The sequence below is a fragment of the Zootermopsis nevadensis genome, unplaced genomic scaffold (assembly GCF_977971745.1).
Source record: "Zootermopsis nevadensis isolate Lab colony 2312 unplaced genomic scaffold, Znev_1.0 Znev_ptg000017l, whole genome shotgun sequence".
Classification (NCBI taxonomy): Eukaryota; Metazoa; Arthropoda; class Insecta; order Blattodea; family Termopsidae; genus Zootermopsis; species Zootermopsis nevadensis.
In genome coordinates, this window is record NW_028259149.1 from 6,984,509 (window position 1) to 7,003,987 (window position 19,479).

At 38.5% G+C, this 19,479-nt stretch overlaps 1 protein-coding gene across 3 annotated transcripts in view; it reads right to left on the reverse strand.

Annotated features, from left to right (window-relative positions):
- Positions 1-958: 958 nt before the first annotated feature.
- LOC110833226 (uncharacterized) overlaps positions 959-19,479 on the reverse strand; it is a 108,783-nt gene continuing 90,262 nt past the window's right edge. For all 3 annotated transcript variants that reach the window (XM_022071018.2, XM_022071019.2, XM_022071016.2), the window contains exons 4-6: positions 7,587-7,749; positions 5,808-6,169; positions 959-4,724 (exon numbers count right to left, since the gene is read on the reverse strand). In XM_022071018.2, coding sequence (XP_021926710.1) covers positions 4,476-4,724; positions 5,808-6,169; positions 7,587-7,749 — 774 coding nt within the window. In that variant the 3' untranslated portion in view covers positions 959-4,475. The remainder of the gene's footprint in view (positions 4,725-5,807; positions 6,170-7,586; positions 7,750-19,479) is intronic.

The following is a 19,479-nucleotide window of genomic DNA, read 5'->3' on the forward strand; positions in this document are numbered from 1 at the left end:
TAAATGTCGTCGTCCTGGTCGAACCCATGTACTGATGGGTCGTGAATCCTGCTAACCACCAATGCACACCATGCTGAATGGTGTGTACTGGATATGACTGTCTTGCAGACCACCTTCACAAGGGAGCATACAGAAGCAAATGCCCTAATCAACATGGCACACCTTACAGAGTGCCCTCCCCACCTGTGAAATGCAACAGCAGTCAAACAACAGTTACCAAACTATACTGGGATGTAAGATTTGAGGTTTTCACAGTGGTGAGTATGAAGATTTCCGTCTTCTGGGTTGTTGCGCTGTGTAGTCTGGTCGATGTTAACCAACGTTTCAGAAACAACAACCCAGAAGACGGAAATCTTTATACTGGGATGCCAAAAGATAAATGGAACACTTTCGAGAACCTCATCATTAACATACTACCAATACTTAATTTGGTTAAATAAAGTGGAGTAATGGTTAAGTTTGTTCTTCACACTTGGGCCAATATATGAGTGTCAGTAAGGACAGCAAGAAAAGCAAATTACTAAAAATGCAAAATTATGGTTCTGTCTTAAATTTAAAGTCATATCATATCTGCACATAATCAAATTTTTCATTGGAATGTATGTTGAAAATTTAAACCACTGTTAACTGCCTATAATTATAATCTGAAGCCTCTGCATCAAATCTTTTATGAAATTCAATTCAATATTGGACATACAGCTGGTAAACAAAATAATAATGCATTATTCTTCTCGAAACAAGAATTACATACTAAACTTTAACTGATACAAAATTATCAATAAAGATCAATACTCTGCAAATCTTAAATAGCAAAATCTGGGGGGGAAACATCTTTTAAATTTGTTTCATGAGAATTCTTTATAGCTCTCAAAGCATGCATCTTATTGAGACCAGGAAATAGGATCTGTAAAATAGGAGTTTTACTCAAAATTTATATTTCTGAATATATAACTAAAAATTGTAAAGATATGTTTTATTTGAACAGCATCTGTTTTTATAGCAAGCTGCCATTCTGAAGCCAACATAGAAATGTCAAAGGAAGAGTATATTCAAGCACATGGTTGTGACAGTAAAGGTGATGACAATAAAATGACAACAAATCTATTTCGATATTACACTTTGTTGATAATAACAATGCCTTATAAAGTCTTCTTTCTGAAAGTGAAATATTCATAATTACTGACATAAATGACAGAATAATCTTTGTAGGTCATTGTTACAGAAGTAAAGAAATATGTTATTTTTACAAGTCCAATGTACAAATGGTGACGATATGATTACTGGACAAACATTTTTAACATGTTCCTATGTACATAGTGTGCATTTAATCTACAATTGTTTATGCACAAATAAAGATGAGTTTGTAATTGATTTTGTTGGTCAACAATCAAAATACAACAAGAATTGAACACTGACCTCCAACTAAACTATATACCTGTGGACAATTGTTACACATTTGGTATATGAGAAAAACCACTAAACAGCTTTAAAATTAAAACACCACTTAATCACCATTTTATGATAAATCCAGTAGAACTCTGTTGATTGTTGTTTTCTGGGTTGTGATGCTGTAGTCTTGCAAGTGGTTACCAATATTTCAGAGGAACATAACACCTTAATTTTAAGGGTTACATAGGATCTGTTACAATAATGAAACAAAGTGGAGATTCTGGTGCTGAAATATAGCAAATGAAAAAGTATATACACCTAAACTTCCTTCAGAAATTTACTGACAATTATCCAAAGTTTTTGTAATTTTACTTTGACATATCTCCCAATTCCACATGCATATACATCCCTGTTTCATTCAACATCTGTAGTTAATACAGCGCTGAGTAACACCTTCCTATGTACTAAAACCAACGATGAACTGTTTCCAAAGAATTACATAAAATATGGAAAATTTAACAGAGTGTATATTAGCTTCTCAACATATTAAAAGTAACAGTACATCAAATAAAGAATAAATCTGTCCTAAGTGGCTGCAAAACACGCTTTACAAAATTATTGGAAAATATTAATTTTTTTAGAAGAATTTAAAAGATACATCTTTTTTTTAGTCAGTTACAATATGCTAATGTATACTTACGGGAAGAACCAACCATAACTGAAGACAATGTTGATTCAAATAAACTAATCTACAAAGGTGCTTGAATGACTACAGTCATAAAATAAAAAGAAGTATTTATATTGCAAAAATTAACTCCTTTATTAAACAAAAACAAATATGTTCAAACATGCAAGTTCTCAAGCTTATGTACTTGCATCCAGAGATTTTAGATATGAATTTTGAGATGACATGTTAAATTATTCATTTTGAAACCTTTAACACAAAAATGTGTTTTAGAACCTCAATATCTGTCAAATACTGACAAAGTTAACATACTACATGTCTCTCCAGTTAAATCAGAATCTCAGAACTTCAATAAACCCTTCATACAGACACTGTCCAAGAAAGCAAATTTTCTAACCATGGTAAGGACAGATTTGTACACCAATTGAAAAATTATTACATTTTGACAGTAATTGCAGGCATTGTTTTAAATTCATTTGAGGAGGATCAGAATTATCCCGTGCTATTGGGCAGTTAGGTGTTACATATGTTTTTTGTAACATAACAATTCAATGTTGCAAGTTCACTGAATGTGATTTATAACACAGAACTCTACATGACAAGAGCTTCTAATCATTAAAACTTCCTGGGTTCATGCACAGAACATGATATTCAAATGACGTTCATTTAACATGTAAATGTACTACAGAATACAAGTATGACTTAATACCCACTCAGGATTGTATTCAACAGCAGCACAGTGATAAGATATTTTCTTGGAGATGTAGTACATGTGACCAGTAGAAATTTCATGGATGGTTCATAACGCAGTAACAATTTATAGTGCAATATCGATGTAGGATCAAGTAACAACAGACAAAATATGAATGTACTACCTATGATTCACACCTGTCCAAAGACTTCTAGACTGAAATGCTAGCAGTGGTAATAACTACTTAAATCATTTATGGTATAGGAAGCTCATCCATAAAGAAAACTACATAACAAGTTATAGGATCTTAAATACAGTGTGTCCACAAAGTCCCTTTGGGGTTTTGAAAAATTGTGGCGCGCAAACAAATTCAGCTAGCCACATGCGGTTTGCGGCAGATTACAGTGAAACTCTGGAAGATGGTGCTCCACCTCATTGGGGTCTGCAGGTATGCGCGTACCTAGACAGGACATTTCCAGGAAGATGGATCGGCAGAGACGGTCCAATGCCTTGGCCTCCACATTCACCAGACATAACACCACTGGTTTTTTCCTGTGGGGTTATGTCAAGAGCAATGTGTTCCAAACACCAGTTAATGGACTTGATGACCTGAAGACCAGTATCAGGAATGCGATATCAGCTATTCCAGCGGACACAGAACATGGCAACATGTCTGGACGTTCTCCGTGTTACCAAGGGAGCCCACATCGAGTTCTACTGAGGCCAGTAAAAAACTTCCAGGGTTTCACTGTAATCTGCCGCAAACCGCATGTGGCTAGCTCAATTTTTTTACGCGCCACAATTTTTCAAAACCCCGAAAAGACTTTGTGGACACACTGTACATCAGATTATCAAACATGGAACAACATATGAGGTTTCTCTTACCCCTGTTGGAAATTTTAGTACCTCACTGAACCATCTACAAGACTACAGATCATCACAACTCAAAAGACTGCATCTGGCATCTTCACTGCTGAAATAATCTCTAATCTCATACAGTAACACGATGCTGAACACTACTTGCACAAGCATTATGCTTCTTCCTTTTGTAGTTAAACTGGATCAACAGTCTTTCAGTTCTACTCATCAGCGGTTGTTCACAAGCTACTCTGAACGTTAAATTAACTGAACACAAGATATTCCCTCCAAATACAGCAAACATAAATTGACTCATTATTTGCATTGCTTTATCGTTGCAATAATGAAACTCAAGTAACTAATAAATGTATACAGGATAATTTGACAATATCCAAATCATTTAACTTCACAGTCAGATCTCTTCTTGTTAAATACTGTAATCAACTGAATTTAAATATTATTCTCAGGTCTTCTTTACTAACACAAACATGGCATGGATAACCACTCCATAATAAATCCATACTTTCAGTGCACATTATAGATTCTTAACTATGAATATTAATAGAACACTTTTTGTATTGTCTTCTATTCTTTCTTAAATAAAAGACACCTAATTTGACTTAGTCTTCTTTGTTTCAAATACAATCACTGCAATCACCCTATTTGGCCACAAAGTCATTGAATTTTACATGTGCCATTTTGTTTCTCTTTGTATTTATATTCATATAATATTACAAATATATAAGTCTACATTAAGTGTAATAGTTCGTCAAACTGTCACAGAAGGAATATTTAATAAATTGAAAAAGGCTCAATAATGTTAAAACTGTAAAGTTAACAACAAATTTCACTTCAAGATGCTGATTCTTCTTGCATTTCATCCTCTGTATCCAGCTTGCTACTTCCGCTACAGACGCGGCACTTGCAGCAAACAATACATGGTGCTGCTAGCAGAAGTAGCGGCGATGCCACCAGCAACAGGATTCCAAAGCCAGCAAAGATCCCGATCACTTGCGTCCGATGCCAGATGACTGATGCTCGAGAATGACCAAGTTTGTTCTTACATGGACCTTTGTCATAATGTCTAAGCAGGAAGTCATCCTGAAATATAAACAGAAAAGAATAATTATCATTTAATCAGTGTGACACTTATCTTCTTATATTGTTCATGAAATCTTTGCCACTCCTCATACAGTAAACTAGGGATCCATCCATCCAATAGCACTACAGCCCGAGTTTGGGCCTTGGCTCCTCCCATGTGGGGGGTTTCCTAGTCTTTGAAGTGTGCATCTGTGAGTAGTGAGTGACCACCCCACTGACTCTGCACAATTTCTACTCAATCCTGATTTGTCTGCCATCTATTAGAGAATCAGGACAGACATGGGTGACAAATGGCTCAATTTTGCTTACGAAATATCTCGTTCATGCTCGTAAGGTTATTTTGCATGCTCTAAATCTATGACACAAGAACTATGCTGGTGGTAGCATAGCTACTGGTAGGGCCTCCTTAGCCAGATTGGTCGAGGGGGAGAGGTCAGACTAAGACAGGTACCCTGGTCCTTCAGGTTGGGGGTTGGTCGCAAGGCTAACAATCTTGCACTGTAAAAAGGAAGTTGTTTCAAAACCTCAATCAAAGCCTCAGACATTGAAGAGGAGAATTGAGGAGGCCATGGACCAAATATGGAGCAGAGAGCCATAGAAGAAGAAGAAATCTACGACATGGGACCACCGGCTACGGATTTTTATCACCCTTAAAAATCCATTGACTTTGGCCGGGTTTGAACCCGTGAACTTTGGGTCCAGTGGCAAGCACGCTAACCACTAGTCCACCGAGGGCGAGTAAACTAGAGATATGTAGTATTTTCCATACCCAGTTCTTCATAACTGTTGTTGATATTGAGTAAGACCAGACTAATTACTTAAACCCTGAAGTAAGAGGATCAATCACTTATCCCAGCTAGTAGCTGGGAGGAATAGTTATCTATTATATTTTCTTTTCAAATTCTCATACTGGATACATCAGTATTTACAACCACAAAAGTGTCTAACACAGCACATAAACTTCATTTTCACCTCCTTCACCCTTGATAAATCGTCTCTCTTGAATAAAACACAAACTAAAAATTGGCTGTGTTGCTCTGCACCCATTTTAAAGGAAGCTATTTTAAATTACACTGGACTTACATCTAACGATGCCAAGCAGTACCAGCAGAAGACATGCTTGCAACGCTTGCACATCATTTGAGCACAACCGTCATCCTTCTCTATAGGAACATTGCACATGGGACAACACTTGATGAGATCAGAATCAAAAGGAATGCCCGATTCCATGAGATCTGTGTGTCCCTCCTTGGCCAGGCGTCTTGTGTTCTCCTCGCAAGAAAATCCCAAGTGCCAAGGGTTCTTGCAATTGGAACAAAAGTCTGATGAACAGGTTGGGCAGTGGACACTTCGGGGAAGACAGCGCTCTACAGGTCCACAAACATTGCATACAGTTTCGCATCCTGCGCGCGGGCACCATGTCCTGTTCACATCAATGTCCACTTCTGTACAAACAAAGAAAAACAAGGTGAGATTTCATGTACGAAGACGACTGTCTTCTTGAATGTTGCACCATGCAGTTTGGTAGAAAGTGACTGGTGTTTCAGTGATGCAACATTCCAGAAGACAGTCATCTTCACACAAAAATATCAGAACTCTCATAGTGATTAAGAAACTCATAATTAAACTGATTTTTCTAGTGACATTTTCCATTTATAATTTGATGGATCATATTTTCAGAAACATAAGATGCACATTATGTAAGATATATCCATATTTCTGATGAAAATTGTAGGAAAATGCAAACTATAAGATATGTCCTGATTTAGACTACATTTTCCATGAAAAAATCACCATCTGATACTCCAGGTACATTTAGAATTTGAAATTTGCAAACACATGAGGAAATTCTGTGAATTCTGGTACAGTTTACACACCTGCAGAATTGTTTTCTTTTTCTTCTTCTTATTTCCTCTTCAAACATCACACAATGATTTAGTCATTCCAGACACTTGACTCGTCAGCTACTTCATCATACATTAAAAGAAATTTCTAATGGCAAACATTGCGTCACTTCAAACGTTCATTATTCCAACATTTTTTGTTTCATTTTTATTAAAATCAACTACTTAGTAGATGTATTTTGGTGGTTTTAAGTACTTCAGTTTTAATTTTCCGTGTAAAAACTGCCATGTGTTACAACCCACAAGAATTATTCACTGCTGAAGACATATTTACAAACTTGTTATCCAGAGTTAATGCACATTATGCTGGCTCCTATTTTACAGTGACCATGTATAAATAAGAAAGAGCAGGGATAGCTCAGTCAGTATAGTGACTAGCTACGGGCTGGACGACTAGGGGTTCGAACCCCGACTGGGGCAGAGGATTTTTCCTCTAGCCTCTGCCTCCAGACCGGCTCTGGGGCCCACCTGGCCTCCTCTACAATGGGTACCGGGGTCCTTTCCTGGGGGTGATGCTGACCACTCACCCCCATCTAGTGCCGAGGTCAAGAAAGAGAGGAGCTATACCTCCACTCACCCCAAGCGCCTATACGACACACAGCGGGACAAACTTTACTTTACTTTATGTATAAATAAGAATAAAATGAAGTTCCATTCCCAACAGTAATTTGCGTATCTTAAAAGGGACAGAAGTTCCAGCAGCTATCTCAGGCACTAAAAGTCTGCAAAATAAACTGGACGAGTTTTCTGATTTCATGTGGAATTCTGAGAGCAGTCAACACAGGCAATACATTTGTCATCGGTAACCACCTACAAGAATACATGGCATCACAACACAGTAAACGGTGATTTACATGACTACACACATATGACAGCATTTTAGTGCAGATGAAGGACAGATGGAACAATAAGGACATTTATTCATAACAGAGCAATTTCTTCATTCTTCGGCACTCACCTCTATTTAGACGGAATTTGTTATGCTTCTCAAGTAACTCCTTGGTGACTAGAATTTCGATTTCCGATAATGAGATCACTCCTTGTTTTTCACACTGGGCATCAGGGCAGGATATGTCATATGCTCCTTCTTGGATTTCAAACTCAACATAGGACTTCATGCACTAAAATCAAACAGAAACATTTTGTCCATCAGTTTAATGATGAGAAAAAACACATCCTTAGTCTCCTCCGTATTCACTTCTAAACTAATTTCCACTAAGTAAATTAACATCGTCAGTACAGACCAGAAGCTATATCCCATTCATTTACAAGGAAAGGAGGAGGATTCTGGAATTAGTTCAATTAATCACTGGGGATCCATCAAAAATAAACACAGTGGAGAACCACAAGCACCACTTTCCTTATCAAAAGTTATTTTTTGGCTAGGAAAGTTCATCTTACTGATGCACATTATTCAACTGGACTGTGTCAGACTACATCATTTCATTTATAGGATTGTGACTGATTATTAATCAATTCTGCTCTATCAACTACCAAAACTGGTTGGCAAAATTTATTATTAGGACTCATTCAGTCTCATTTACATCGGATACTGGCGATAGTTTGTCCGAGGTTCTTCTTTATTACAGGAAGTTGGCGACATATTATGAACAGGATCCTTCCATCCTTTTCTCGGACTGGGACCTGTTTCATATATGTTTTTAGGCAGGTGATACAGAAGTGATTTGCCTTCTTCTGTGTGTATGCAAATTTCTGACGCCAGATTTAAACTTAATTCAGTCAGTGGTTTCGGAAAATGAAACATATGTACGGTCATCCTCTCCATGATGCGTTCAATTTGTGATAAAATGAATAGACGTGACAACACGAAAATCGTAAGTCTACATTTTATCGATTGATCTGTCTGCTGTATTAACTATTTATAGTCCTAGATGACTTCTTTTGTTAAGATCTTGAAATGAGAAGAATTAATGAACTCTACAATACATAACATTTACAGTGAGGATTACATCACTTTCACTTATAAACAGCTGGACAAAGAGAATGCACTTGAACAGTCAAGAACATCTCACTGTAGCAGACAGCTGAAACACTCACAGAACGAAGACAGAGAAAGAGAGGCACGAATTAATTTCATACCTAAACTGTAAACATAATCTGAGATTTCAGTGTCTCATAGAAACTGACCGATCATCCTGAAGATGGAGGCGGTAAGAGCCTCCGAAACGTCGGTCAATTTATACGACACCAGACGGTGCAACATCCCAGAAGACAATCATCTTCGAACAATGTGTTTGCAAAGGATTGGTAGACTATACGAACAGTTTAGTATTAGTCCTACATGCACTGTTTTAATTCGGTAACAGAACATTTAACTCGATCTTAGCAGATCAGTAGACTATATCTCGAGAACGATCCTCGACTAACTCTGATCTTTTTCCCCGCAATCTCTCCACGATGTGTTTTAATAGACCACACCACAAACACAAGTTCATAAATAAATTTTCTAACACATAAATTTGTACGAAAATATTTTGCTAACATAAAGTGAGAATTGCATATACATGTTCCATGCTCATAACTGGTGTTCTCTGTAACAAAACTGAATACGAACTTCAAGGAGCCACACAGTAGCACGTCATGGAGAAGTAATTAATTTCACGAGTAAGCAATCAAGGTGTGAAGCAATACAGAACCTAAACAATCAAACACCTACAATAAACTGCTGAGTTGGACTTCTCGCTAACATAGCAACGTGACCCAGCACTTTAAAATTCTTGTCTGACGACTCAAAGTTTGTCAATTAGGGTCAAATTTAAACAATTTTTTTTGTAAATATACTAGTACATATTATATTCATTGCTGTATGAATAAAGATACATTTACAATTACAATAATTAAGTAAAAAATTCGTCGGCAACATTTACTTGATTAAAATAACAGTATTTTAAACATTATTTTTATGTTCTGGCTTTCGCAACGCCACCCAAGGTTTGGAAACCCCTGCCATTGCATTTTCGGTGAAAATAATATGACTTCCACAAAATGCTGAAATTAAATAAATAACAGTAATGTGTTAAATAAGTCAGGCAATTTACATTTTTGATTCTTAGTCCAACTGCAAACGCGCCTGAAAATGACACCAATATGTTACAGACCATGAAACGTGGGGGAGAAGTGCCCATGACCTATTTCAACATATCTACCTCAACGTTCGCCTCGTCGGATGAGAAAAATCAGGCATCCAAAATAACTTTCTCTGTCTGACCTGCTTTCAAACGGGTACCAGACTGAACTAAGCGAGTTGATCCACGTGACTGAATTGCTCGTGTCCATTCACTTTGTCGCCTTATGGGGAGCCCACGCAGCATCAGAAGCGATGTGACACTTGAACCCAAGAATGAGCCGCGTCAACAATATGCCTCCTCAAGAGGATGTGGCGACTAAGACGAACGAGGGTACAAGAGGTGACAAGAGGCAAGTGTTTGCTTCTTCTGCGAGCGTGCACCTCTCAGCACTGTGTACAGACTATGAGGAGGATTGCGAGACTTCTGGTTATCACGGCGTCAAGTACAAATATGATTATCTTCTGGGATATTGCGCCGTATAGCCTCGTTGAAATTTACAGACGCTTCCGAGGTGCTTACTGTCTCCATTATTAAAACGATGATCCAGACTACATGAAGGAACATTCCAGAAGACATTAAGATGGCATCCTGTCGTGGTACATAACTAATTCGGTCAAACACAAAAATGTATTAGTAAAACATCAACGTTATTATTACATTATCGTTAATGTGTGGGTTATACATAAAGTGTTTCAACCTAAATGGATATCTTAAGGTGTTCCAGTACCATGATGCTACTGGTTGTACTCAGACCTCTTGAGCTTGCGACCGCGCGTATAAGGTCCGGTGCTCAAATGAAGATTTGACAAGGCCACATACATTCTTCCACTGACACACACACACACACACACTAGAACTGGGCTGGGATTAATCAAACTCAGGATCGTCTGCAGAAAGTATGGTCCTCAAGGATGCAACTTCTCAATCACGATTACTGTTTACTAGCAACATCCCACGAAAACTCAAACAAAACTTTGAAAAAAAGATATCGCCGACTTGGCCTTACGAATATGTGGCCTTCTATCTTGAGTTTCCCAACTTTGGAGTAATTTCGCCAGTTGAATTACGACTTCCTTCGTGATTGTTAAATTTATTGTACTTTTTTACCGGTTGTTTTATGTCGCATGCAAATAAGTTTAACAGGAAATTCTGCAGAGATCATGCAGTTCAATTGCAACACTCCGCTAAATCACTGTCCGAGAGCAGTTTCTTGAAGGTCATATTTATCCAAGGCACACCGCTCATCCCGGCTTGTTCTGGTTCTGTAAGTCTGCCTTATCGCGAGCGTTATCTGAAGATAAAAAACTTGCGGCATGCGTATTTGTCAAGCAGCTACACTGTTGTAACTGCTTTAGTTTATTAAATCTCGCCAACTGCAAGCCTCTAATTCGTTTTGAAAAACCCTGAGATTTAACTGATCATAATGCCTAATCACCGAATCAGAAGAGAAATATCCATGTTTTCAACAATTATCAACACTTGATGCTGTTTAATCTTAGTAGTTGATGGTATGTCGTTCTAGACGTTTTATTTTAAGTTTGTAAATGTAAATAAAGCTGTAAGATTTGAGGTTTTCACAGCGGTGAGTATGAAGATTTCTGTCTTCTGGGTTGTTGCGCTGTGTAGTCTGGTCGATGTTCACCAACGTTTCAGAGGTCATACTGCCTCCGTCATCAGGGCGATGAGTATGAAGATTTCTGTCTTCTGGGTTGTTGCGCTGTGTAGTCTGGTCGATGAATCGTCCTGATGACGGAGGCAGTATGACCTCCGAAACGTTGGTAAACATCGACTAGACTACACAGCGCAACAACCCAGAAGACAGAAATCTTCGTAAATGAAGCTGTCCAGAAGAAAAAATCTCAGTCAAATTAAAGAATGAGACAGTGTTTCAAAAATATACACACATAATTACTTTTAATCGTCAATAATCATAAAACATACGATCACTATGCTGAGAGTGGATTTTAGTGATTTGCCTCGGTCTTCTCAGGTGTAAAACAGAAATACCAGAATTTACACTTCCTATTTATAGACACCGCAAACAAAACACAAATCTGTGATAATTTTTGCAAGGAAAGAATTTCTGAAGCCGTCTTAATATGGAAAATAAGGGTCCACGATGAAATGCTTTATTTTCTGCTCCCAACTCAAATTTCCATTCCTTTCTTCCACAGTCCATGTATCGATCATGCCCTTCAATTCGAGATTCCAGAATTGAAGGGCATGATCGAAGGGAATTTTTCCTGTCTGTGCGTGGCTGGTAGATAAAGTGAGGGAGCCAATGTCCGGATAAGGAGCAGTCAGATACGGTAGCAACAGGAGACCAAGCAAGGCTGGTTGCCGGCATTACAGGGACACAGCGTCCTGCTTGGCTCAGCTATATCGATTAGGCCACTGCGCATCCAGCGTCGCGATGGTCCTAGTGCTATGTTGTCGATTATTATAAAGTAGCATGCACGAACTTTTACGAAACTTCAGAGCGGAATCATTTTAAATTAAAGTATCCCTACGCGCGTGTTTACATTTTTATATCCTGCGCCAAAATTGACTTTGTGACATTTGATGCTCTGACGGTGGCGACAATGAAGACGGCTTTATTCTGGGTAGCTTTCTGCCTCCATCACAAGGTCGATGCGTTCATGATGGAGGCAGCAAGCACCTCTGAAACGTCGACAACTTCTACCAGACCGCACGGAGCAAAAAATCGTCAAAATCAACTTTAGTTGTATGAAGTTAGTAAAGCTTATATTCAATGCTCCGGGAGTCGTAACCTTTAACCTGTAAGATAAAGTCATCATGAAGTTAGGATTATATACAAAGCCTACGTGCGAGTGTTCCCTTACTAATCCCAGAGCTAGCTTTTCTTGATTTCCACATCTTGATCTTTGATATTTACGTAACATGCCAGTGTTTTGAACCGTCACAGTAACAAACACTGCTAATTATTACACCGACACGCGGCAGGTTTAGCCTTATAGACGTTCATAACATTTTATCTACGATATAAAATTCTTCTGGCTCGCCCATTTCCTTCCGCTCTGTCTGTCTGGCGGTTGGGAAGAGTCCATACAATGGCAGTAATGCATAAATATGTCCACTGACGGTTCGTCGCTAAGCAACAATATCAAAGGTTTCGAATTTCTCCCCCTAGCACCCCAAGAGATTTGAGACGAGATAAAAACTCTTTCTTTTCTGCAAACAGTCAGCAACTTTTTAAACTCACAAATATTTAGTTCAACATGCATTAAAAATCAGCTCAGTACACAAATTTCAATTCGATTAACAGAGGTAAATAGGGTTCATACCAAGTACCTTATAAACCATCTGATGCAGATCACTTTGAAAGGAAAATATACAAGTAAATAAATATACAAATAAATACAAATAAACGGAAATAAGGACATTTAAAAAAACCTCTGACAGGTCATTAAGGTATTAGTTTAATTGGATGATGGCTGGCAACTAATGTGCACGTCAGAATACAATTCTATGCCAACATTCTCTGGTGTTAGAAAAACAAATCCACAAAGAAACATCTGACGTTTAATGAACATAACTTGCGCTTGAGTTAACATCATTATCTGGCGAGTGGTACGCCTGACATTAATAGGGTTCGTTGATTTTAATAAAAACCTTTCAGTCAGTGCGCACAGTTTCAGCCAAGGTGAAGAGGGACATGACCTCCCAAGACAGGCTTTAAAAGCTCAAGGAAAACAGGAGACGTATGTCGATATTTTATGTGATATCGACTCCAGATCATTACGGTGGAAACCTATGCACCAATTAAAATTTAATACCTTTACGGCAGTAAAATCTAAAGCAGAGATCCTCTACCAGCATGGGCATAGCCCAGTTCTCAGATTAATGTGAACTTTCTCAGTAAATTCCACACAAATTTAGTTTATAACTGGGATTATACATCAAGTTAAACATTAAAAACAAAAGATATTGTGTGGATTTTTGTCTGGTACTGTGCCATTAAACGAAATTACCTTACGCAAATTTTAAGCGTATTAATCGACAAAAAATGCATTCCTTGTTCAATTAGCAGATGATGGGTCATAATGAATGGCATATGCACGTGATCAGAACAATCATCCGAACAATTCTATTTGAAAGAATTCTGGCTTTATATACGCCTAATCTTTTGTAACGAATTCGATATGAGGACCTATTTAAAAAGCTTTCTTTATTTTAAAACAGCTGATGTTGTTTGAACATCGACGACTGTAAAGGAAAGCAATAATGCAGGATCTATAAAATCCTACGCCATTTACGAAGATACAGGTACTTTCAGTCTAACAGCTGTCCATACATGTCCGTCTTCTTCGAATCTTACTTCATCGTCTGAAGTTTCATGGTAAAATAATTCAATACTTCTATAAGAAGTTCTTATGTTAATCAACGTTTATAAATAACGCAAAATAACTAATTCATTTACCTGATTCCAGTACGGTTTCAACATATCTCAGAGCTTAAATCTTTGTCGTCTCTTCTTTGTATAATATAGAAAACAGACTACACATTAAAGATGGCTGTCGTCTGGGTTGCAGCGCCGTGTAGTCTGGTAACATAAGAGACACTTCACTTTCTTCACACTTAAATGTTCTTACGCGTAATAAGATTTGAAGCTTTCACGACTAATGAATACAATAAACTCTTCTCTGGCGACCAGCCTAGTAAGTAAGGAGTTACAATCTAAAGTTTCGAGGACTCTCTGCCTCCATCATCTGGGTAGATACGATGAGTCACACGACTGTCCCTTCTATCTGTACCCTCGACTGACTCCGGGGGTCCGACAGCCAGCACTTGTACCCAAATACAACGACCAGTCGTGGCAGTCATTACATCTACCATCTACCCTGATGATAAAGGTACGAGCTCCGAAATGTTGGACCATAACTCCATGCGTACATGGCTGATCGCCCCAGAAAACGTCACTGCGCCCTTCAACTTCTGACTCTGCGATATTCTGTAACAAACAAGTTCAAGGAGAATGTTTCTAAGTCGCTTCGGGCTCAGTACTTAGACCTGATTCAACGTCCTTCAGGAATGAAATAAAAAAAAAACTGCGTGCCGCTACGAGTTACACACGCCGGGAAATATAATGACCAACACTGCACAGATCTGTTGCGAGAAGTAGGGAGCACTTATGAACATTAACGCAGGAAGGAAGCCATTCGAAATCTATTTTAAGGCGCAGTAAACAGAAACGCGGTGTCTCCTGCATAGACACTAGGCTGCCAGCAGTCAACGAAAGGGGACGGATGGTTCAACAACTTACACAGCCGACACGTTTCTTAACTACGCGTGCGTGCGTTAACTGGATGAACAGAATTGCTTTTGGGTAGTTGGGCGAGGGATCAAAAGCCCCTCACCGAGAAAAATTAGCAAGTTACAAAAAGTTACAAGGTGTCTGGGACTTAAGGAAATTCTTTTGAAAGACCTATACAACCGATAAGAGACATCCGGTATTATTATTATTATTATTCAGTGTTCTGTCTTACGATAGGTCCATTGCTCTGCCCAAAAAGAGCTCTCCAGTTTTCCCTATTCTCAGCTTCTCGTTTTAATTCCTGAAACTTCATCTTCTTTCCTTGTTTCAGATCGTCGGTTAGCTGTATCAGTCTTCTTCCCAGTCCTCGCTTTCCTACATCCGGTATATCCAAAAATAATAAACAACATACAATGTTGATATGTCATAACATGGTTCGGACGAGAATATTATCGGGGCGATCAAGTCAAGGAAGATGAGCTCGGCAAAGCATGTAATACGCATGAGACACAATAAATATATTCACAATTACATTCGGTAAACCTGAACGGACGAGACCATTTGCAAAATACAAGCGCAGGTGGGAGATAAATATTAAAATCGTGGTATAATATTTAGCGTATTAGCCTGGCATTCCAAAACTTCCGGGGGTCGATCACGAACGTTGTAGTAATTGTACAAGCAAGGAAAAAAGTATCAGTAAAATGATAACCAAAAACCTAAAGATGGAGGTAGGGCCAACTCCCGAAACGTCATGTACATCAAATATCCCTTCGACAATGGACAACATCGAATATAGTTTTCCTATATTGAATCAACCATTTCCACAAACTTTCAGAGAATCCATCGGCTCTATAATACTTAAATAAAATTAGAAGAATTTCTATGAGGACCCAGAGACAGTCTATTGTGAACAAGGTAATGAACTTCTTGCTTTCATGAAAGGCGGCGAATTTATTAATCAAATGAGTGGGTATTAGCTTCTTAAGAGGGACTACGCTCCATAATCGGAATTAATTAAGAGTTATGTCTTAGATTGGAGACAGTGTGATAACATCTAAAACATTGTCTGACGTTTCACAAATCTCGGCATTGCAAAACAACTGCTACATCATTCGTCCTGGAAACTTGTGTGTAATAAAAACGTTCGACGCTCGTCGTTTGTGCTTAAACTTGAAGAAAACAACACAGATTCACGTAATATATAAAATGTTTATGAACCATTTTGTGTCTGTGAGCGTATAAACTATCAAAATTATTGTTATGTGCGCATATAGAGAAACGTAACCACCATATTTTACTAGCTAGGGTATTGCTTCGTCTTGTTTCGCCTGTAATGAATTGTCTTAAATAGATTTTGCTCACATAAGTTGTCCAAAAACATTCAATGAATTTGCGTTGCTCGAAACTCAACCGACCATCCGCCATATTGCCACATTTAAATCACTCGAAAAGTTACTGTGGTGCCACCTGTTAAGTGTACACAACACTAGGATCCTCTCGTAAATACAACTCATGCAGATCGATAACAAGGTAAATATTCCGTGTATACAACATTTTTGGGGACACTGTACATTTTACATTTGGAAGGACAAATACTATGTAACAAGAGGAAGATGAAAATTGTACAGTGAGTGTCTTCAATGTTTCTAATTATCGCCAAAAATTATTGAGATATAATCCTTAACATCGACCCACAAACCTCTGAGCACAACTGTTCAGACCAATGACCTTTCTTTGTTTAACTCGTCTTCACGCACTGTTAAATGGCAGTGAAGTGGAAGTAGAGGGGCGATCTTACAGGACTTCCGGTACAACTTGTGCGTCAAGACTTTGTTCATCGAATGTGCTACGCACAGAGATGTGTTATGTATTCTTCACATAATACCATACGCTTTAGTGTTCGACAGTCGTTAAGATTTTATAGAAAATATTATGCTTTGAAGAAAGCACACATACCGACAAGTATTAAAATGATTGCAACTCACTCTATGAAGCAGACTTTCTGAGACACAAATAGCTACTCACTAAATTCTTCGCCATGTATGAAGATCGAAGGTCCATTACTGCGCCCACAACAGCCCGCCTACAGTCCGTACACTGAACCAGACGAATCAGTCTATATACACACACCAGATTTGTCTAAGAACCGTTTTATTTAAATCTGAATTTTGTTGCGTGGTCGGGTTTGGTCGATTCAATGACAGATCTCTAGAATACTAAGTAAATCACATTTTTATTTGGGGCCTATATACAATTCGGAAGTTTGCAGTGGTGTTTCTGTAACTGTTAGTAACTTAATGTCTTTTATCATTTTCATTTATGAGTAAAATTGCTTATTTAACGGTGCTTTAACTTTAATTATAATGATCATAAGGCAGGAATTTACAGATTTTTAAAGGGAAATCTGAGCCCCAAAAAACTTTTCCGAAATCAATTCTGTCCGACACAAACAAGTTAACCAGGTATAAAAAGTGGGATTATTTTATCATCAACTTTAGATTAATGGCAGTACAACACCATCTTCGGCACCGGCAAGTTTCCTTTCATTTCATTTCGGACAACCCACAAAAGTAGGCCATTGCTTTCGCTTTCTCGTCGCTCATACTACATGTCCACACCGACGTTTTGTTAAAATGCGGATGCTAGATGAAAATCCTTACTTCGGAGTACGTCCACGCTGTCGCCCAGATGAACTTTCTCCCATTCCTCAGAAGAAGACGCAGATGACGAGGACAAAATGGATTGCGTCTCTACATTAACTTCTTCGAAAGTGAACTCCACCAGAAGCTGAACCAAAATTACACCAGCTTCGCTGTTAAAAGCAAACTTTCATACCAGCGAGGGCGAAAGTGAAATTTAATTCAAAATAGTCGGCGAATATTTAAATGAAGTGAAAAAAACTGGTAACCCATTCTTTCTCTTATGCCATTCACCGTCCAATTCTACTAAAACAATTTTCTGAGCAAAGTTCTCGTAACCTGCAACACGGTGTATTGCGCCACATTATTTTTACAACTCTATGGAAAGTGAGATAAAGATAACTGTCTTCTGGGACGTTGATAATAGTTGCTGTAATCACACGTGAAACGTCGGCCAATCACTACGAGACTACACGGTGCAATATCCCAGAAGACAGTCACCTCCATACTTGTCGTCGTCAAAACCTGAAATTCTACTTGACAACAAAAAATCTGCACTTCATTTCCCCGCATGTGATACATGTCCCCTAATTTGAAACTCTTTGATTTAACCAACAAAACAAAACCAAATGAAGAATATAGTTTAGTACAAACTATAAAGCTCGCGATTATACCAACGATGGATCTCTGTTAATGGAGGTAAACATCTGAATGTAACCCTATACTTGCACGACTCATCGCCCGAGAATACTTCAGTCCACTGAATCGCTTTCAAATCTCGCAATTACAGGCCTATAGGCACAAATTCTCAATCTCCTCTCTCTGAGGTCTCCGAGGTCACTGTTCTCGAGACACTGAATTCAGTTCTTTCAGTCTGTCACACCCCGAAGGCAGAGATCATTCATTTTTCCTCAGAGCACGCAGAAATGAAAAATGAAAAAAGAAACGTGACGTTGCAGAAATACAAGGGAACTTTATTCTAAGGCAGGAACCACAGCGAACAGTCACGACAAGACAAAGCTGATCGAAACAGCAGAAGTCACGACTGGTGCAGAAAAATCTGTGGCCACCCACGATGACCGATTCAAAGAAGACGCGTCAGAAACAGTCAGTGATGACTGGCGTTCTCTTGAGTAGTCAAAATTGAAACCTCTCGCAGTGAAGACGTCGGAGGGAAGCTCCTTCTAAAACGCGTGTCATGTTTACTACGATGTCTGCAACAAGTAGCAGCAAACAGAAAGTTTCTGATTTCATTCGAGTAAAATTCTAAAGTTCTCATTCGGGCTTAGCTAAATCATTAACAAAGGATTACATGAAGATTTCTGTCTTCTGGGTTGTTGCGCTGTGTAGTATGGTCGATGTATACCAACGTTTCAGAGGTCACACTGCCTCCGTCATCAGGGCAATTCTTAGTATGAAGATTTCTCTCTTCTTGGTTGTTGCGCTGTGTAGTCTGGTCGATGTTTACCAACGTTTCAGAGGTCACACTGCCTCCGTCATCAGTGCACAGCGCAACAACCCCGAAGACAGAAATCTTCATACTCACCGCTGCAAAAACCTCAAATCTCACAAAGGATTACATATTCTGCCGGCCTCTTCTTAAGACAGTGAATCCAAAGCCCTTCTCGACATTTCTTCTCTTCTTCCTTACAAGGTTTAGGATGATTAGACCCATTCCGAGGTTACAAAAACTGTCCATAACATCTCATCCATTCTCTTCCTAGATCAAGCTTTCCTCGAGGTCTGAATCTGAAAATTCGCTTCGGTAATTCACAGCCTGGCATCCGGAATTATTCCATTTACTCCAATTTTTGCTCTTATCACGTTCTATCCTTTCACTGACAT